The 20,532-nt window shown below is 36.0% G+C and overlaps 4 protein-coding genes and 1 non-coding gene across 7 annotated transcripts; 2 read left to right on the top strand and 3 right to left on the bottom strand.

The window, feature by feature from the left end:
• The first annotated feature begins 68 nt into the window (after positions 1 to 68).
• On the top strand, positions 69 to 140 carry Trnam-cau (transfer RNA methionine (anticodon CAU)). Its single transcript has one exon. It is a non-coding gene; the product is annotated as a tRNA-Met (tRNA).
• Positions 141 to 540: 400 nt separating this feature from the next.
• On the bottom strand, positions 541 to 10,582 carry LOC141906081 (mitochondria-eating protein-like). Its single transcript, XM_074795272.1, has 11 exons — positions 10,472 to 10,582; positions 9,156 to 9,261; positions 8,586 to 8,808; positions 8,412 to 8,507; positions 7,231 to 7,401; positions 5,944 to 6,160; positions 4,859 to 5,017; positions 4,585 to 4,760; positions 4,200 to 4,326; positions 3,273 to 3,435; positions 541 to 2,123 (listed from the first exon to the last, which is right to left on the bottom strand). Exons 1-11 carry the CDS (start codon positions 10,556 to 10,558, stop codon positions 2,086 to 2,088), a joined length of 1,563 nt encoding a protein of 520 aa, XP_074651373.1. The 5' UTR covers positions 10,559 to 10,582; the 3' UTR covers positions 541 to 2,085.
• On the top strand, positions 6,674 to 13,935 carry LOC141906080 (GH3 domain-containing protein-like). Of its 2 annotated transcripts, none has more exons than XM_074795271.1 (6): positions 6,674 to 6,712; positions 11,437 to 12,513; positions 12,594 to 12,855; positions 12,974 to 13,116; positions 13,202 to 13,296; positions 13,371 to 13,935. In XM_074795271.1, the coding sequence occupies exons 2-6, from the start codon at positions 11,544 to 11,546 to the stop codon at positions 13,587 to 13,589; spliced, it is 1,689 nt and encodes a 562-aa protein (XP_074651372.1). In that variant the 5' UTR covers positions 6,674 to 6,712; positions 11,437 to 11,543; the 3' UTR covers positions 13,590 to 13,935. The 2 variants fall into 2 exon arrangements, with proteins under 2 accessions (XP_074651372.1, XP_074651371.1); XM_074795270.1 differs by lacking the exon at positions 6,674 to 6,712 and adding an exon at positions 10,881 to 11,341.
• Positions 13,936 to 14,164: 229 nt separating this feature from the next.
• On the bottom strand, positions 14,165 to 17,613 carry LOC141905200 (transmembrane protein 144-like). 2 transcript variants are annotated; one of them, XM_074794003.1, is made up of 11 exons: positions 17,520 to 17,613; positions 17,085 to 17,256; positions 16,870 to 16,992; positions 16,570 to 16,669; positions 16,208 to 16,288; positions 16,005 to 16,095; positions 15,273 to 15,367; positions 15,091 to 15,188; positions 14,738 to 14,955; positions 14,601 to 14,651; positions 14,165 to 14,519 (listed from the first exon to the last, which is right to left on the bottom strand). In XM_074794003.1, exons 1-11 carry the CDS (start codon positions 17,520 to 17,522, stop codon positions 14,436 to 14,438), a joined length of 1,116 nt encoding a protein of 371 aa, XP_074650104.1. In that variant the 5' UTR covers positions 17,523 to 17,613; the 3' UTR covers positions 14,165 to 14,435. The 2 variants fall into 2 exon arrangements, with proteins under 2 accessions (XP_074650104.1, XP_074650103.1); XM_074794002.1 differs by lacking the exon at positions 16,005 to 16,095 and adding an exon at positions 15,496 to 15,598.
• Positions 17,614 to 17,745: 132 nt separating this feature from the next.
• LOC141905057 (beta-hexosaminidase subunit beta-like) lies at positions 17,746 to 20,514 on the bottom strand. The gene is made up of 12 exons (XM_074793788.1): positions 20,105 to 20,514; positions 19,906 to 20,024; positions 19,715 to 19,825; positions 19,539 to 19,640; positions 19,361 to 19,469; positions 19,083 to 19,287; positions 18,921 to 19,007; positions 18,743 to 18,821; positions 18,498 to 18,669; positions 18,330 to 18,420; positions 18,128 to 18,232; positions 17,746 to 18,037 (listed from the first exon to the last, which is right to left on the bottom strand). Exons 1-12 carry the CDS (start codon positions 20,511 to 20,513, stop codon positions 17,971 to 17,973), a joined length of 1,656 nt encoding a protein of 551 aa, XP_074649889.1. The 5' UTR covers position 20,514; the 3' UTR covers positions 17,746 to 17,970.
• Between the last annotated feature and the right edge of the window lie 18 nt (positions 20,515 to 20,532).

The raw sequence follows: 20,532 nt of genomic DNA, 5'->3' as shown, positions 1-20,532 counted from the left end.
ATACTGCAACGGTTGCACCTTGCACACTGACGGGAATATATAATTTATCTACGCGGCGATTTCCACCGAGCAGAGTGGCGCAGTGGAAGCGTGCTGGGCCCATAACCCAGAGGTCCGTGGATCGAAACCACGCTCTGCTAACGTTTTCTTTTTGGGTTAGAATATTTTTCTGAAAGTTTTCTTTCAACTTCTTATTCAGTTATGAGAACACATTCAATGTGACACATGCATTTAGTCCCAGGAAAATGCAGGCCTAGATGTCTGATAGTTAGTCAGGGGCATTTCTCTATCCTTTATCAAGATAGTAAACTGAATGTGTATACAACTAGGCATCGGGTATCGCATTGTATGGATTCTCCCTGTTAGAAATTCCTGGATCGATACCAACATCAGTTGGGATTCATCAGTCTTTGCATGAAAACAGCCTTTCGATGAAGCAGTTCAACATGGCTTTGTCGGGGTTCGAGCAGGATCTGCTGCAATGCATAGTTGCATGAATTTGATCAGAAACAATCAAACAAAATCACAGCTTTTAGACTCTGGATATTAAGTACAAACTTTATTGTGATGCACATGAAATGTCAAAAAGCTTCAATCTATGATTTACAATATGACGAAAATAATGCCATTAATAGACATAGACCTGTTTTACTCATGAGAAAGTTTAAAAATATCCTATTGTTCAGTTCGAATGAACTTTCACTTTCAACCATACAAGCTGTTATAACATGTTTAAAATCAGCGAATATTTGTAACAATATCTATAGAACTGTAAAAAGAAACTATTGAATAGGTGGTTAAGGAACTTCCCTGTGAAAGCGAAATTGTATGGAACCCTAGTTTACTGAAATAGACAGTGCATTAGTACATCTGTGGATCCAACTCAATGAAATTGAGTAAAACTAAGGGAGATATAAAAGGAGAAACTGTTCCTTTCTCCTTAATATTGGAAGTTGAAATCTCAGGGAAAACCTCAAACCTTGTCTTGAAATAAATAAGATTTATCGTCTGTAAAATACTAGGCATATAATAGGCATCACAGAAAGCTACTGAACTTATTAGATAACAAGTCAAAAATTCACCACCAAGTATCTGAAGAACTAACCATAATTCACTAAAAAATCATCACTAAATATATGCAGATTATTTTTACTAGAATAAATTACAATAAATAACAAACATTCGAGTTCAATAAATTGATATAATATTAATGTTAAAAATCTTAAACTGTCCTATAAATGATATCATACAATATGTTAAAATAAAGGATTTCTAAAGTTGTAAAGTTCAGATCTAACATTGAAACTCGGTGCAAATCGATACAAAAAACTTGTACAAAAAAATCATTATACATGTATTCAAAAACTGATGCATAAAATAAGAATGTACTCAGATCTAACAAAACATCAGCACAAACAAACAAACAATCATAAAATATGGACGGCTAAGAAATCATCGCATAATATCAGTTTATCAAACTGTATATCAATAATGAGTTTATATGAGAATTCATTGAAACTTAGTTCAATTCACAATCAAATCACTATAATATTTATAAGATTTTAAGTAGAGAATCAAGTTCAGACGAATAGCATGGCAATAAACATTTACATACCAACATGCTACAAACATTGCCACCGTTTCAGATAAAAATTGCATTTTCAACGAAAAACTTAACAAACAAATGAGACAAATATTATCTAGATCAGTTACTGAATCAAACAGCTACAACAATATTCTCATATAAACTCATCGCAATAATTTGGCATTTAACAATATATATGTTTCTAAAAATAGATTCATCAATTTTGTAGTTACCTATTCGATGGTTATTATGATGATAATAAACAATGACAAGATGTTGGCTGCCTTTAATAATGTCAATCTATACACGTTAAGACTAATACTCAGTAATTCATTTATATCTGGTCCACGATGTTATTATAAATATGGTCCCAGTGTACATGTGCTCTTTCTATTACCAATCTTTGGTTGTTTAAACAAATCTACAAAAATCTACATTTTTGTCATAAATACTATGATATTTCTACTGGTGTGTTGTGTAGAGGATCTTCACAATTCTGTTTAGAATGTACGTAAACTACTGCGAGTTGATCGGGCACCTGAAACACAACCGCAACATAAATAATTAGTTATCATTGGTGACAAGAGTCTTTTATTAATTCATGACTTAATTTTCAAAACATGCAAAAACATCCATGTGTACAACATGATAAAAGAGATTTCATGCATAATACTGGAGTCAGTTCCATGATTCTCAGTTAACAGACTTGTATCTAGAGTGAAAACAGTGGAAAGGAACTAATTTAAACGTAAAGTGAATTCTAACTTATAACTATGGAACCTGGTCCAGAGTTTTAGGAATAAATGATACCATGCGTTTGTAATATAAAATCATCATCAAAATATGAATGCATTAAGAAAGCTTCTCTTTACGAGTTAGTGCTATAACCTAGCTTATATTACTGTTAGTGAGGAGGGCAGCGATTAATTTCTGAAATGTGATGATGAACCTTGAGGATGAACTGGTTGAGTAGCATAGTCTTAAACTAATCATTAACCTACATTCAAAATTAGAAATCAATGCTGAATATGTAAAGTTGTCACGCAGCGAGCTTAGATAAGGATGTAAAATATTGTTGGGGTGACGCTAAATGATAAAAGCGGGATCGATAAGATTGATACCTTCATCATCTGAGAACAATGAGGATGGAAGGGCGGTACTTCGTAAGCTCGAAGGTGGTACAGTACTAGGAGCAGCTCGTGAACTGGTACGTGCTGTACCACTACGAACTGCTGCTGCTGAGGATGGATGAAGATGGGAACCTACAACATCATACATTTTTATGTTTTTCAAACGATGATAAACTTTGAAATTAGTTCTGAAATTCTACTAAAGGGAAAGATTGAGGGAAATAATTAGAAGCGATGATTACAAAGATGAATAGTAGTTGACGCATCAAGGAGCTGAAGAGGGAGCCATTGATGAGGTGGAAGAGGGAGCCGTTGAAGAGGGAGCCATTGATAAAGGAGCCATTGATGAGGGAGCCATTGATGAGGGAGCCATTGAAGAAGGAGCCATTGAAGATGGAGCCGTTTAAAAAGGAGGTGAATTAAACACTTACTACTAGAAATAGAACTACTTCCTGCTGCACAGTGAATTGCGTACATCAATATGAATTTATCAAATGATTTGAATCTAATGAGTTTTGACTGAAATTATTATATGTTTTTTTTTTTTCAATGTTTACCTGTAGGGGTGCTCCTTCCACCGTTTGTACTGAGATTGATAGGGCTCACGGCCCGTCTAGGGCTCGGGGAGCGACTACGGGCACGTACTCTAGCCAGGGTCGCGGCAGCCCGGGATGGACTCAATGATCGCACAGGACTCTTGCTTCTACTTCTGGATGTATGCTGTTAGAGATGGAAGGAAATACTAAATGATAGATAGGTATGCAATATAGCTAGCGAGTTAAAAACTCTACAAACGTAAAAGAGTAAACCGAACCTAGGTAGGTTTTGATTGAACCTACTAAATCTAGAATTCTCTTCAGGGTGCATTATTTTGAACAGAAAATGCCTGGAATATTCAACAAACCAGAGTATATTCCATCAGAACCAGCCCTGTGATTATAGATCAGTTCTACTCTTTTCAGTGTAGTCGAGTTTGATAGAAATTGATAGCAGTCGATACACTTTACAACGTGTGAAAACGGCTGTATCTAAATAAGAAACACACAAGAAATATAAATGAAGTTACCAACTAAAAAGTGCCGCTTCAGTGTAAAAGGACTCGATGTTAGCTGAATGGCACGCAGCCATAGAGAATGACTGGTGTTACTAACTGGCACGCTTTCATTAATACAGAAGCAAAATGTTCTCAATTATGAAAACTTGAACAAAAAGCTTTGTGTGTTTGGTGTTGATTTAGTATTTAGGAAAGCATGCCAGATAAATAAACAGTCGATTAATTGTTTACCTTTCGTATTGACACCGAATTAACGACTTAATATCTACGCTGAAACATGATAGATCTGCGCTGCAGAATTCACGTACAAGGGTTCAAACTTTCATTGAAATTTGTGCATTGAATGAAGTTGAAGAACATATAAATACATGCAGCCTCAAAATAAAACATTTCATGCACTTCGAAAAAGAGTGAAGTCTAGTGAACCTACCAGAGAAGCACCTCTTCTTGTCACAGCCTCACCCTTCACGATAGTATGACCAGCTTGTACGAGAGCGGGCCAGACGTGATGATCAACGAGAGGAGCCGTGAATTCAGAATCATAGCTTCGACGATATCTGCAAAAATAGTGTATCACACATTGAAAAGTTTACCCGGGTGAGGACCGGAGGCTCAGTGTACAAAACCAGAAGGATATGGGTCCCGTCACTGAAAATATTGAAGTTGTATTTGTTTCATTATTTAGGGCTTATGGCTTTGCTAATTTGTTGATTGAGTTGGGAAAGCTTGTAAAGGTTGATTGTTGTAAGTTTGGTATTTTTCGAAGAGGGTACTAGAAAATGATCAGATAATAATTTTTCGATGATAAAACTTACTTGGTGTCGTCAAATAGTTCAGCTTCAGAGGTAATGGCAACGTCGAGAGGATGAGCTAGAGCTGACATTCCCCACGAGATCTGACACGCTTCACTAATAAACGGACGAATCAATGAATACGAGGCATCAACCGGTAGATATATACGCGGGTTATGATTCAAGTTTCTGATAACAGCCTGCAAAAACAAATATATAATATACATATATCACAATGAGAAAATAATTGTCTTTTCATACTTTAAAATCAAAGCTGATGATTATATTTGATACATACAGATATCAGTTCAGCTAAATCGTAACTATCGGGATGTCTATTGATGTGGCTTTGGACGGCTTCTTCCAGCGTACTCGGACCGAGGTGAGTCAATGCCAAACTTGATCGAACTTTCATCTTGTGTTGACGGAATCCCATTTTAGCCGCATTAAACGCTTCCTATGAAAACAACATGCGATAATCTAAATCAAAAACTGGATTCAACAACACAGTTATAATCATTTAAATAGGTTTGTTCATCGTTAAGTGAAAACAAATCAAGTTTTAATCGGAGGGAAGGCAATACTTTTTACATTACAGTTGTTCATTTTGGTTGATTATCACAGAGGACTGTGAATTGATCAGAAATAGTAAAACATTTTCAAGGATGTTCTTAACTGACTCAATTACTGGTAGTTGTAACTCAACCAACATTTCTATTAATGACAATAGGAACTGAATTTAGAAATTCAATTTCATGTTGTACACAAACCAGAGTATTCTCAATCATAAAATTGATTATGAAAATGTACAAATATTTGATTTCGATGTGTAAATCTTTATGTATTAGACACGACAATCTTTGCCGTAGTTATTTGAATTCATGGAATTTCTGGCACTCGACCAACTATAGATAGCATGTCATTCATAGATATTTCAATGAACATGCAAATAACACGTCTTGTGAATGTTTGAATAGACCATACAGCAATTAATGAAAATCAGTAGGTTCGTCTTTTGTCGATGTCAACTAAATGAATTGAACCCGGCTGCAAACGTTAAAGTCATACATATCTCTTTGACTAAAATTTACTACAAATGAAATACCCAGGCACCTTCCTTCGTTATACCCCACTGCTGTACAGAGCACTTCAATAAATGAATGTGTGAAAATTTATCGGAAAACTCTTCATTACACTCTGGAATAAGTGTTCAGCTTATACCATACGATCGTAGTACTGGTAACTCAATGAACAACATTCCAGATTTAAAAACAAATACTAATTCACAATCCATTCATTCTGATCAATTTGATTCAATATTTACAGAAATTCAATGTCTAATGATTTTCCATTCATTCATGGTAAAGTGCTAATAGGTTTTACCGTTAGAGCAGCGAAGACTATTTTCTGATTATTCTCGTGGTCTTGAGAGTAAGTTCTCAGAGTTTCCATAGCATTGATACGATTAATCGAATACATGTCGTTAAATCTCGAGATGAGATTCTGTTGTCTGTATCGCTGAGTCGGGTCTTCAGACGATAACGGAGAACCAACACGAGATAGAGCGCGTGGAGTTACTTCATCCAACGGAGCCTCAGACCTAACATAAAAATATCATAATTGTATCAAACAGAATCAATGATAGATCCAGTTCCACACTCAGGAACCAGTTTGTTCCACTGTTCTAACTGATCTTCAGATCCTGAGGTTTCAGTTGAGACAAACCCTAAAATTGTGGAACTGGATCGTGAATCTTTGAATTTCTCAATGAATTTGATGACAATTTCGCAAATAAATTTCAATAACTAAAACTACAAGCGCTAAATAATTGAGATTAAAAAAGGAGTTAGTTTGATAATGATAATAAATAGTTATAAGTTAATGATAGGTTAGAATAACCAAATAATACACTTAATAAGTAGTTAGTTAGAACTGGAATGATTTTGTACCACACAGAATGAAAAATCCTTTATTCATTTGTTCAAATTCTGAAGTCAGTGAAGATTGAGGTTAATTCCTCATAGTATCTAAAACAGCCGGTAGAATCACAATGAAGCGGTAGATCTTAAAACAGAAGCCGGTATCTTTTTCAGATTGAAATATAATTTAATCAGATCTAAATCAAGATGAAATGAAGGCCAGATTGATGAAGGTAAGAGCTCCTGATATCTTACCAATAATCTGAATCCTGTAGGATTGATATTTTATGTTTAAGATATCTGATTTCACTTCTGTAATTGTCGATGATTCTCTGTTGACATTGTATTTCACTGATAGCACCCATTAACCTGGTTAGTAACGCACGTTAGAGAGACAACAATAAAACATGGGTTAATAATATCAGTAACAAAGCATTTTCCTGCTGCGTACAAAGAAACCTTACTATAACTCAATGTCAAAGACAACCTTTAAAGCATTCAAGAAATTTGGCTTCGGACTACAGGACCCAGTTCATCTCAGTTTGACATTCTTGGTTAATATTTGAGTTAAAACATTGAAATGAACATATTTCAAGTTAAGCCTAAACCATGAACTATTGAATTGGGTCCAGTGCGTGTTATTGCCCTAAACTATTAATCATTCATAAATCAAATTATGAATCCCACAGCATTGGATGAGTTATAGACAGGTATCGCGTTCATACAGGGCAGTCGTTGAAGCTCTTCTTACCCATTAACTAGAATGGCCGGAGGAGGGGGAGGGGGGATATGTCGTAGAGCAGAACGTCTGCCCGATAAAACTGCCACCTCTTCACGTAATACACGAACTTGACGTTCATAATCGTCCAGTAAGTTGACGCGCGATCGATTGCGAATATTCTCGTCGTTCGCGAGATCTAGCCTAAAACATTCATTGCACAATACACAATACTATAGTGATATCTCTGATTCAGCGTAGAGAATGAAAACAAGATACAATCATCAGAGAAAACTGAAAACTTTTCATATTTCACCCGCAGATTTATACCTTATTTTCATCAGATGAGAATAAGCGAATTAAACTGAGTCTCGAGGTCAACATGTGATCAGAAAACTAGCGTTCAGCAAGATCTGTGAATCTAGTATTTTGGCGAAATGTTTAGAAGCGACCGAGTAGCTATTGATTAGAACTACTGGTTGCTTGTGACGGAGCCGGAGATAGTGACCAGAAACTCAAACCCTTCACATCGATATACATACATATTATAGTTATATATAGTATAGTATATATGTGTATACGTATATGATGTCGTTTTGTTGGAGTCTTACCGCTCAATTTCAGCGGGTTTCAAACATGTACACTTGTTGTTAATACCCGTAGCCGGGTAACTACTTTTACCGGCACTGTACATGTTTCGTACGCACAAAGAAGCATTTTCTTTCTTTAAATCTTTTATATAACGTTCATAGTCAGAGATCACAGCAGTGCGTAATTTCAGCTGTGATATTTGATTATCTCTTTCAGCTAGTCTGAAATGAATTTCACGCAGACCATACTGATCAGCAATTCAGTCTAATTACCCAGCCACAATTTACTCTAATTGTTCATGTAATAAAACTTTCATTCCTGATCCATTACAGTGTAACCTTCCCCTGTATAAGATCATATCCATAGAAGTAATAATCTGAACCTTGACTATTTATTTCTAGCAATACCCTCAAAATGTGTAAGTTATAGAAATATGGACTGTGTGTCTTAATCCCTGCAATATAAGACTTGACCATTTCACCGGTGTCATTTAACACTTCACAGGTTTATACTAATACATTTCAATTTACAAAGAGCAAATATCTTCAAATGTCCATTAACGCATATCTTGAATAATCTAAACATACCTGAAATGTATTAGAGAAGGTTAAATGGAAACTTACTTCGTCTTAAGTTCACGAATTTCGGCTTCGGTGAACATTTTATCACTCGTAGAAGATGATTTCGCTCGATCCAGTTCACATTTTGTATCGTCCAATCTAAGAAAAAAAATATATTGAGTAAATTTCTTCAACGAAATATACAAAAACCCTCACGTATTCATACTCAATACTTACTCAGCCTTTAGAACATTAGCCTCATCTTGAGTTACCCTGAGATCAGTTTCTAATTGTTGAATCGACGTTTCGTACATGTCCTGAATTTCGTTCATTTCTTTATCCTTCGCGACGCAGTCAGAGATGAGTTTATCATCGGTAACGCCACCTGTATGCAACAATCCCTGACTCAACCACGGCAACAGACGTGATTTAATGATACTCGCACCTCCGTACGTACCACCTGTAATAAAACAAGTTCAAATTCAAATTGCAAATATATAAAACCTTTATTCATGATATCAGAATGATTCGGTTAAATACAGTTAGAAAATTGGGGAACGATGAACATTTGTTTGTTCATCCCTCACTGAACATCACTCAGGACATTATTAGAGGACCTTCGACCAAGAAACTCTGCGCCACCACCCGGATTCAAAACCTTGAACCCGGACTGATGAGACCAGTGATTGATGATTCTAAACCATTTAGCTAGTACAACTCAGAAATTTGTATGAAATTTTGACAGCAGTTGACATAAAAAATGTGGGGAAAAATTATACAGTGCTCTTTCTATAATCAATAACTTACCTTCAGCAGCGCATTGGTGTAAAATACGGAATAACTGGCCTTGAACTTTAGCGTTAAGCTCAATAACCTCACAACCACGAGCTACATTCTGATCAGTCGTATTTAACTATGAAAATACAAAAAGATAATTTTACCCGGGCATTCAGACATGCTGGAAAAGTTTTTTTTCAAATGTTTTCAGGTGCAAACACATAATTGAAACATGACTTTTTGGACAGTATCTATGGACGACTGAGATTTTGTTATTCAATTTTTTATTATAGCATTCTACTTGAGAGTTGGTAATTTAGGAACCGTGTAAGATTTGCTACTGGAAAGTCGACAAGTTTATAAATGTTTAAACTGCTTTATAATCCCGGACCTAGTATATGGCACTGATAGCAAGTGAACTGTAAAAACAAGTTGCTTTGTTTAAACATGAAGAATAAAAGTCATATTAAAGAATTAACCCCCAATGCCTACAGTAGGCTTAATACTGTTCATTCTACTATTGGTGGCTCATAATACAAATAAGACCTATCCCGTACTTATACTGTCAACGTTGTTATGACTACTGACAGCGATTCAAAAACAATTCTAAATGCAAACTTTCACAATGTCAGTTTTTCAGACGGCCTAAAGGAAATTTCAATATCTTTTTCATGATTCGGTTTTTATCTTATTGATAATGAAAGAAATAAGGATTTATTAATATTTGATGATAAGTCATGATTTTAAGTAAAAAGTCACAAAAATCCAGTGCATCTTTCGTGAAATAACAAATTCACAAGTAATTATAAATCTAAAAACTTTTGAAACAATTCTAGGATAGGCCTGGAGGCCTCCCAAAGAACAGTGTGACAGGTCAGAAGTTATGGCATCGGAGCCTTGAGAAAGGCCAGAAAACATGAAAATATCATTAAAACGTGCCTATCAAAGCCCTGGAAAACTCTGAACTCGCAGGATTATGTGGCTTGCGCTGTGGTGAGATAGAGAGCCAAAGAGCGAGGAGGGCTGACACACCCCCTCCCAGTCTCACCACCAGCAAACTAATTAGCACTAGCTGGCAAAAAATACATTCAAAAATACATATCTTATAACCATTTCATTGCACTTCTTGCAGATATAACAAACATAAAATATCGAACAGCATTAAGTATGGCAAGGATTATGAATGAATTGAGCACAATTTGAACAGACTACCTAACCCAACGAAAAACCTAAGAATCTTCATAGCAACCGGTTGAATTTCGACATTTTTGCAATGATCTTCAGAATATTTTGCATACTATTAAAGCGTTGAAGTTAGAAAATTATACGGTTAATCGAATGCTTACCTTATAATCGTCGAACCACTTTTCTAATTTTTCCTGTAAGACGGAAAATGTACTGATATTTACTAATCTCCTCAGTGATTCCGCCATTTTCGACGCGCTAGTTAAGAGCTTCTTGACTACCGACTGGTGACAGTGCGCTCCGGTGCGCGCCTTATATACCCCGCGCACCCGGGCTCGACCTGCCGCGTTGACTAGCAACCTCAATTAGAACAAACCCACTAATTACGGGGTTTTAATTAATTGGACGTGCGTGAAATGACCTGTCTGTCTGAACCCGGACGGGAAAATCAATTGAATTAATTTTGAATGAACCGTGACGATATTTCTTTACGGAAATCTTTGGCTTGAAGTGCAATAAAAGAAAAAACAGCCCAATTAACTTAATTCAGCCCAAGCATCTGATAATTAATTTGAACGGCCCGGTGATTGATATTTGCGGGATTCGAATCTGATGGAGGCAATTTTATCACACATCGGATTCTGACAATCATGTTCGAATCCTTGATTCATTGAGTTTTGGAGAAAACTATCCGGAATCGGACTGAATTCTGGTCCGGTGTTAATCGGCGACACGGATGACAGGACAGCGCCAATACGCGCATTTCTATTAGATAAGGCGACGCAGAGACTAAGTTGAATAGTTCAGTAGGCCGATTAAACACGTCGAGTTAAGAGCTGACAAGGAACAAAATATATTCAACCAAGAAGCGTAGTAGAAGAAAATGACGTGCCCGGCGAGTGAAAGTATTTACAGCAATTTGTGGAATAGAAGATTAAGTGTTTCAATGACTATTGGATCATTTTCGGTCTCAATCTTCATTGTATTATTTTGCTGTGTCAGTGATCAATATCATTTCCATGGATTGTCAGGTTGGTAAAGCTTCCTTTCCCCGATAATCTAGCAGTGCTAGACTGTATTTTGATTTTGGTGACAATTAGGGTTTCAAATTGTGGTATATTTTCAGGTGCTTTTGCGTTGTTTTGGCTTTTGGTCGGTATCATTTCGTTCGATGTTTGGCGTCGGAAGATTTCTGTATTTCACAGCGGACGAAGCGCCATTGATCAATACATAATGCTGAGAGCCGGTCAGTGTTTCGGTCGCATTATCAGAACGAAACTCGATAAGAAAACGACAAATTTCATCGCTGTCCAGAATGAGTTATTGATGTCTCGAATCAAACTCAATCAAGACACGGTTTATGGACGCGATTATGACTTCAAGAATATGCATTCGAAAGAAGATTACGTGCGCCTTCATCCGTTGACCGAATACGACCATTATAAAAGTTACATCGATCGCATCGAGAAAGGCGAAGAGAACGTTCTGACAGCCGAGAATCCGGTTCAACTATCCGTCACTTCAGGCACGTCGGGCTCGAGTAAGGTTCTACCGATGGTGAAATCTCAACGGAAACTATTCTTCGTCGAAGGCGTGGCGATGATGTATTCGTCCTTATTGAAACAATTTCCCGGATGTCGAAATCTTCAAAAATCGTTGAAAATATTCTACACGCCGCGTTGGAGAAAATCTGAAGGTGGATTGTTAATCGGCCCCAACTCATCGTCACCCACAAACTCGAAACATTTGTTGAATCTTTACACAACGCCTAAGTATGGGTTTGAAATTCTCACCGAACCCGAGGCTCTTTACGTTCATTTATTATTTGCGTTGGCTGATCGAGAAGTCGGGATGATCGAAGGTAATTTTGTCTCGCTCATCTACCAGATGTTCGTCGCGCTAAAAACTCACTACCGACAAATAATCGAAGATATCAAATTAGGAAGAGTTGATCCTAAACTGGAGATCGATCCAGAAATTCGTAATCAACTGAATGGTGTTCTGCCGACGGATCCGAAGAGAGCGGCCGAGTTGGAGAACGAATTCGAGAAAGGGTTTGATGGAATAGCTAAACGTATTTGGCCCGATTTGAATATCATTCTGGCAGTAAATACAGGAGCGTTTGATTTGTATGGTAAAGCGTTGACGGATGAAACATGTAAAGATGTTCCGATATATTCTCCGATATATGCTGCAACCGAAGGTATAGTTGCTTTACAGCGGCAAATATAAAGCCTTTTATGCAGTTTACCGACATATAGTTTTTCTCGTATATTTTTTTAGGATTAGTTGGTTTGAATATATGGCCCGAGTCGGCGCTTACTAAGTATCTCCTCGTACCGTCAGCGATGTTCTTTGAGTTTATACCTATAGATGATTCTGATAAACCACAGCCCGGTACACTGTTCATGGAACAAGTTGAATTAAAGGCAACTTACGAACTTGTCATTACAAACACTAGCGGTTTGTGTAGATATCGATTTGGTGATGTCGTTAAAATCGTCGATTTCTACAACGGTTGCCCAGTTGTAGAATTTCAGTACAGGTAAATTCTGTTCAAAACTATAATAGGAGTTTATGAAAAGCGTGAATTGTATAACTTTATGGGAAACTTGCTTGAAAATTAATCAAATCATCATCGCATCTTTAAATGATTCATTTAGACGCGGCCAGATGTTGAATGTTCGCGCTGAGAAAACATCAGAAGAGACGTTTTACAAGGCGTTGACGTCAGCTGTTGACAAGTGGAATAACAAACTAGTGGATTACTGCTGCGCTGAAAGTATCGCAGTCAATACTGCTTTAGGTAAAGTTCTAAACCACTATCAGAGAAATCTTTAAAACAGAATTGTATGTCAGATATCGTTGAATATTATTTCTGGCTTTTGAAGGTAACGCAAGTGAAGAAATTGCACCATTTTATACGACATTCATCGAAATATCTGGAGAAGGAAACAAGATTTTAACAGAAGAACAAAAGAATCAGGTTAGTGCTGCTTGATACATGAATCTGTCTGGTAAAATGAGACCAATCATACGTAAAGCTATTTCAAATTTCAGATCGACGATGAACTTCAGAAGATATCTTATGTTTACTGTTCATTCCGTAATAAAGGTAGTATTTCTGCGATGAGAGTTCATCAAGTGAAACAAGGCACATTCCTACAACTGAGGACATACATGTTGAAGACGACACAAGCATCAGCGAACCAGTATAAAGTACCGAGAGTTTTAAAACGCTCCGAGCCGATCCAGTTCTTAATGAATTGTGTCATATAGAATATATCCACATATTATGATAAACATTTATTATAAATCTATTCATCGTTACTAATGCTAGATTGCATCGATAATTTTGTATTCCAATGCTTGTATTTTTATAAAGGTAATTCCTCTATATTGATAACATATCTAATATACAGGTCTTTAAGATATTTGATAATACGATTCTTAACCTTTGCTGATTTCGGCGAAAACACTTGTATTCACACGTCGCGTTGTTGATAATGAAGATTGCTCTCCGACCTTGACTTTTCAAAGGTTTATGGTAATTAAAATGATCTCTGAAAATAACTTGATTATTTGATATAATGTTTGTGTGACTGTGATTCATTCAAATTATCATTTTCTATACATTTATTAATAAAGAATTAAATTTCAGTTGTTTACTAAAAACGTGTTTTTTTCTGTTGTCTCTTTTCATAGTATAGTATTTTAGTAGTTTGTTTTATTTGTAGTAGTTTATTTGTCGTATCGTTATTTGTTTTTAAACCTATGTAAGCTGATTCCTCGGTGTGAAAAAAGGACGACAGAAAGTGGACTCAAAAGGTATAGTTTTTCTGTTTTAAAGATTATATTCAATCTTCAGCTGTTTACAGTCACGTTAGCAATAATAGATTCGTAAGTTTCTAGTTGAAATTGAATTGAAATCGACGTGAAAAACTCTTGATTCTCGATGAAATTATCATATCCTTTAAATCACGCTTGCCGCCTGGCGCCCTACATCGCAGATTGTCTAAAGCACCAAATCGAATGTCTTTTAATTGATCACAGAGGCTTTTGTTTTGTGAAAGGATTCACTTGAGTCGATCTTATTGTGAGTAATCTGACTACTCCAAGATTCTATCAACTCTTTGAAAACGCTGTCAATATTGCACCAGCTATTGTCACCGCAAATGCGAAAGCGAGTATCAAAAAGTTCCGCAGTCCCTGAAATGAGACGATTAACATGTGTATACAGTATTAGAGCATACACAATTGATTTTCGAAACGAGGAAATATAGTATTTACCCTAATTTCTTTAAAGGCAATTCCCCATATCGCTGCAATGATTCCTGGTACCTACAAACAACCAATGCAATCATGTTGAGTTTCGTTCGTCGATAAAAAGGGCGAGTGATTAACCCTGCAATCTGATATATACTTACAGTGGTTATAATAGGAAAACTAATGGCTTCGGTTAATGTACTGTTTGCCACAAACCAGCAAATATCACCAACTGCCCACATGACACCAGACACGATACCGGGTAAAATAGCCTGACCATATATATTTGGCTTGTTCTTCGAAATCATGCAGTATATCGTAAAATAAAGGAAGCTTGTTGCGTAGATTCCACAGAAAAATCCAAATACATAATCTAAACCTGTGAAATAGAATAATTCACGAAGATAAAAGGTTCGTTTCCCACGTGCGACTGGAAGCCATTCATTAGCATTGTGTTAATGGCTACACATTAGTAATTTATGTAATCTACGAAAAATGGAACTGTAATATTTACCATCTTGGCTAGCTCCTTTGTAGTTGTTTTGAATGTAAATGCAAGGAGTAAACGACAATCCATATAACGAACCAGAGAAAACTGATAGTACAATACCACTACAAATTTAAAACAAACATATTGAATATAACATTATCCTTCTCACATCGCAACGACAGTTTGTCAAATATGTCAAAACTTACATGATACGTTTTTTCAATGGTGTTAGACGGTCGATGTAATTGCCTTCATTGATACCAACTATTAATGTTCGGCTGTCTGTTAATGAATTTACACCCTGCAAAATCAACAGAATTGAACTGCAATTCTTCACGTTTAATCCCCATCGTGGTAATTTACAAGTCGGACATCCTCAATCCTGATGAACAGAAACAGTTGACTAACTCTTTGTCACCGTTAACTGACCTTCATCGATTGATATAAAAGCGGTTGGCTATCATTATCTACAGATTGTTGTTGATTGATTCTTAAATCCGACTCATTCTTCACTAATAAGAATATGAATCCCCTAAACAGAAACAAACAACACAATAGCAAACTAGATAACCTACGTGCTAACTAGGGAGTAACTAGCTACCTCGAACCATTGTCCCTAAAACAAGAATTCTAGGGACGTGCCATTAGTGCATCTATGGGAATTCAGACACATGCTAGAGATGTTAAAATAAAAAGTGAAAGCAATAAGAAATGTTTCCGATTATACAGGTCCTGTCGCTGTGTGGAGGAAGTGCCAGGTCTATGTTTCCCGATACCGGTAAACTGAGTTATCAAGCTTTTTCTCAAACAGTTAATAAAGCAAAATACGAAAAATGTTATTTGTGCTTTGAATTAATGGAAGAGAGATTTAAAATGGTTAGAAATAAAATAGACATACTTTCAAAAAAACATGCATATAATACAGTTATGTGACTCACAGTTGGACCTAGTAATTCGTCTTGGCTGTTTGATCTAACTAGTTCAGAGGACCCTGTCACATCTGGCTTTATAGTTACTAACACAAGAGCGCTGAAATTTCGCCAATATCAAAACTACTCAGTAAGAAAGATTCTATTCTCGGAAGATGATCGGGTACGATCAAGATACGATTTATGAACAGCTTGATTTTTTAATCGCTTACCTAAAAACTGCACATGCAACTCCTGCATAGTTCAAAGCATAATTAGTAGGATATTCTGGTGTAAGACCGAACCAACCAAACCTGAAAATGATTTATAACAGATTGCTGCTATTTTCTTTATCATGATCGAACTGATAACAAAATCCTTCCCTACTACTGCCACTTTTTTAAATGTATAGTAATGATATAGTAATATGCCAAATTGTGAGAAATGAATTGCAAATTGAGTGCATTCAATTAGGGACAAAGAATCCTTCCCTACTACTGCCACTTTTTTAAATGTATAGTAATGATATAATAATATGCCAAATTGTGAGAAATGAATTGCAAATTGAGTGCATTCAATTTGGGACAAAGAATACCTTCCGCTAGCCCAGCCGCTTAACATATTGGTGGTTCCCCAAATCAGGATACCAAGTCCTAATCCAATAGTTTTGATTATAGGTACAACGCATATGTTACCTGAAAAATAATTTGAGCAGTTGGAACACCGGTTAATTCATATGAATTAAAATGACGTAGTTATTGCTTTTCACAATTATCTTTGAATTGATCAAATTATGACTTTGTGGGATATAATTGAGTTGAGGGCATTGTGCAAATGTCAATTGATATATTTCCGTGTATAAGTGAGATTTTTAGATATTTTGATGCTGAAATACCTGTAGCCCATAGTAATCCACCAATCATAGTTAAAGGATAGAAAGTTGGAAAACCTTGAACTGCATTTACTATTAACCCACACATCCAAATAGTCGAACACAAAATCCATTGGAAGAACATTCCTAAATTTTCATAACAAAACAAATACATACAGAGTACAAATATGTATTATCATCATTATTATGAAATGAATATTCATTCACATCAGGCATACCATCTCCTGTTTCAAATTTCTTCACTGGGACAAAGTTACTGCCAAAGAATAAGACAGAAATTGCACAACAGATGTATCCAGCATATTTAGGGAAATCAGCTGTTGGAGCGGTGGTAGATGATACATCTGGGATGATGCTCGTTAATGTTGTTACATTGTCAAACGTATACATCTGTAACCAAAAGAGTTATTAACCCGGGTAATAATGATTTAAATATATGGGTAGGCGATGCTTGAATGCGATATCGATTTGCTGTGTGCAGGAGTACTAACTGACAGCACAGTACTGTACAACTCGGCACAGTGTACGCTTGTTTGCAATATAGCCTACATGGTTACTGTACCCTAAAATATCGGTGTTCAGGCCGTTTTTATGGAAATCATTAACGTTACTAATTCTGAACTAATATCAAACGAAGAAATACTAAATCTTACCATGGAAATCGAAGAATTTAATTTTCTATTAACTCGTATAGCGCCACAATGTTATCTTGCAGGCATATGACAGGTCTCATGATTTCCAACAAGTGCTGACGCCTTTACGTACATATATGAACTAACCCACGTTGACAGTTGCTATTTATATTCCTCAATGCAATGGAAAAATGTACATGACAAAATCCACAAAAAAAACAATACTTATGACATTTTAGATAATTTTATTAAAATATATGAAAGCTGATAATTACATCAGTAGATACAAAGATGTTACAAATCAACATAATGAAAACATGTATTTGATACATATATTTGATACACATGATTTTATGTAAATAGTCATTAATAGCTCAATAATTAGATACTTCTTCAAGTTCATTGGAGATCATTAATATAGATAATTCATAAGTGATCAGCTGGAAGTTGATGCAATTCGAATATATCGTTGCTACTGTCTGGTGACTTCTTGTCTGCAGAACCCGGGTCCATTGATAGGCTCAACATTCAAACCACGACTGAAATCAAATACAGTTACTTTAGTCTTTGGTGATTCAACTTATTTGTATTAACTATTATTTGTACAATCAGATAACAGTTAAACTTACTTCAGCATTCGACATCGATGTTCTTCAAGTCGACCAGCAGCTGCATTAGGATTCTTGTAAGATGCTGGGCTCCACAGTCTTTCAGCTATTGCTGATGCACGAGGCCTGCATCGTAAATTTGAAAAAAAAGATCAAATCATCACATCTTTGAAAAGATTACATCATATCTTTTAAACAAGATAATGAAGAATTATTAACTTACCACAATCTTGAAATAAGATTAGTTCCATCAACATATTCCCCCCACATACATGCTTCACCACCAATTATCAATTTCTTTTGGCTTGCATCACCTAATAATATAACATATTGGTGATATTATGGTTATCAACTAATCAAGAAGTTCAATTCTAAAAGCCTTTCAATATACCTGGAAAATCCTGTGGATCACACTTATAATACTTTGGCCAATCAATTCCGTATGATATCTCATTCAGATACCAACATGAGGAGAGAATAGTTCTGAGACCTGCTTTAGTAACCTTCGCCAACTCAGCCTGATAATTTCCTTTCCATACTTCAACTATTGTATCCGATTTAACCTGTAATAAAATCATAATTAAACACTGGTTACTGATGATAGGTTAATGATTAGAATTGTAGCTTCAATGTTACCTTGACAGCTTTATCAATAACTTCTTGCCAAATGATATAACCATCATCTTTATGAAGGTCATTGACTATGTTCAAAACCCTCAAAGAAAAGAAATAGGAAAGATAGGTTTATGATGAGCCAGTATTGAGTACGGTAATACATAAAGTAATATTCTCAAGTAATGTGTAATATGCTTACTTCTGAATATAATATTGTTCAAGTTTGGCCACATTAGTACCCCAGCCATGATCCTTTACAAACTTCATGACATCTGAATTGCTCAGCCTGAAAAACAGTCAGCGAGATTGAAACAATGACATAGGCATAAAAGAATTAAATTGAAATTACAAATTAACTAACCAGCAGTTGAATGAAACTTCATCACCACCAAGATGAATATATTTATCAGGGAAAACTTTGAAGACCTCTTTTATAAGTGCAGCGAGGAAAGTGTATGTGGAATTCTTAGATGGATCGACTGGACCATAATTTCCATTGAAAGCCCCCTTTGTGTAACATTTTGTTAACAATCCTGGTTGTCCTTTGCCCCACGATTGTGTATGACCTAAATTTTTACAAAACATTCAGTGTCATTTTTCTCTAGATTGATAAATGTAGCATTTCAGCGTTTAACGAACCTGGACTATCAAATTCTGGTACAACTCGGATTCCTCTCATGCGTGCGTATTCTATGATTTCTTGTACATCTCTTTGCGTATAAACATGAGTTTCAGGTTGATATGAACCCTAAAAACAACATAGCAAAATCAATATGAACTCAATTACAAGACAGATAACGAGGTGTCACTCACTAACCTTTTTGCTTAGATCAGGATATGTAAAGCTTTCATACGGGAATGAAGGATCATCTACAATGTGCCAGTGGAAAACATTGAATTTATTCTGAGCCATTGCTTCCTGAAAATACGAATTCATCTTAAAATATCTGTTAAGTTTTTCATAAAAGGAAAAGATGAAAGGTTTTAACTTACAAGATTCTGTAAGATGACAAATTTAGGCAGGAAATGACGAGATGTATCCAATAGAATTCCACGATAAGAAAATCTAGGAGTGTCCGAAATCCTGGTTGCATTGATCAACACCTGAAGAAAACCATTAACAATGAATTATTCACATAAAACAGAAAGCAATTGAAAGTTATCAAATCAAGAGCTGATCTTACGGCTCTAGAATCAGAATGATATGTGAGCTGGGAAAATGTTTCTAATCCTCTCAGAATTCCCCAAACACTGTCACTTGATAGAACACTCTTCCCTGCTGTTTCTGATATAATCAGATTATCTACAATATACAATAGAAAAATACTCAAGGAATTACAGGATGTATAGATTGAATCCATAGATTGAACGAGATATACGTACAGGACTCTTTCATCTCAAGTGAAGGATAGCGTTCACATGGTGATGATAGATGAACACTGAGGCTGCCTAAATTACCAGGAGCCGTCACAAATGTCCGGAAAGATCTGAACCTTAACTTGTCATCAGCCTTATCAATTCCAAAAATATATTTGTAATATCTAGCAAAAGCGGCATCAATGATATCGCAGGTTTGACCAGTTGAAATGAACTGGAAACTTTCTCCAATCGATAAAACACTCGTAGAAGACTTCACACTCGATGGCATAGGCCATAAAGCGCCCCTTTCAGGCTTCACGATATCCAGCGGGGGATCATCATTCGCATTATGTCCGTTAACGACATTTAACAGAAGAATATAAGCGCATAACGCGAAAAGTTTGCGAACTGTCACTTTCATGGTGGCCGCCATTTTGGACGTGTCACATGAC

The sequence above is a fragment of the Tubulanus polymorphus genome, chromosome 5, assembly GCF_964204645.1.
Source record: "Tubulanus polymorphus chromosome 5, tnTubPoly1.2, whole genome shotgun sequence".
Lineage (NCBI taxonomy): Eukaryota > Metazoa > Nemertea > Palaeonemertea > Tubulaniformes > Tubulanidae > Tubulanus > Tubulanus polymorphus.
This window is presented reverse-complemented; position numbering and strand designations above follow the sequence as displayed.

What these genes read in the sequence shown, in the direction of transcription:
- LOC141906081 (XM_074795272.1), bottom strand. Translation starts at nt 10,558, where the DNA reads ATGGCGGAATCACTGAGGAGATTAGTAAATATCAGTACATTTTCCGTC. An exon ending in ATTTAGCTGAACTGATATCT is followed by an intron (nt 4,761 to 4,858) that starts GTATGTATCAAA and finishes TTGTTTTTGCAG; the next exon opens with GCTGTTATCAGAAACTTGAA. An exon ending in TGGAAGGAGCACCCCTACAG is followed by an intron (nt 2,124 to 3,272) that starts GTAAACATTGAA and finishes GTTGTGTTTCAG; the next exon opens with GTGCCCGATCAACTCGCAGT.
- LOC141906080 (XM_074795270.1), top strand. Translation starts at nt 11,194, where the DNA reads ATGACGTGCCCGGCGAGTGAAAGTATTTACAGCAATTTGTGGAATAGA. An exon ending in TCATTTCCATGGATTGTCAG is followed by an intron (nt 11,342 to 11,436) that starts GTTGGTAAAGCT and finishes GTATATTTTCAG; the next exon opens with GTGCTTTTGCGTTGTTTTGG. An exon ending in GTTGTAGAATTTCAGTACAG is followed by an intron (nt 12,856 to 12,973) that starts GTAAATTCTGTT and finishes TGATTCATTTAG; the next exon opens with ACGCGGCCAGATGTTGAATG.
- LOC141905200 (XM_074794002.1), bottom strand. An exon ending in GTTGCATGTGCAGTTTTTAG is followed by an intron (nt 15,599 to 16,207) that starts GTAAGCGATTAA and finishes GTTTCTGTTTAG; the next exon opens with GGGATTCATATTCTTATTAG. An exon ending in TTTTATATCAATCGATGAAG is followed by an intron (nt 15,368 to 15,495) that starts GTCAGTTAACGG and finishes TTGATTTTGCAG; the next exon opens with GGTGTAAATTCATTAACAGA.
- LOC141905057 (XM_074793788.1), bottom strand. Translation starts at nt 20,513, where the DNA reads ATGGCGGCCACCATGAAAGTGACAGTTCGCAAACTTTTCGCGTTATGC. An exon ending in GAACAATATTATATTCAGAA is followed by an intron (nt 18,822 to 18,920) that starts GTAAGCATATTA and finishes CTTTTCTTTGAG; the next exon opens with GGTTTTGAACATAGTCAATG. An exon ending in TTATTGATAAAGCTGTCAAG is followed by an intron (nt 18,670 to 18,742) that starts GTAACATTGAAG and finishes ATTTTATTACAG; the next exon opens with GTTAAATCGGATACAATAGT.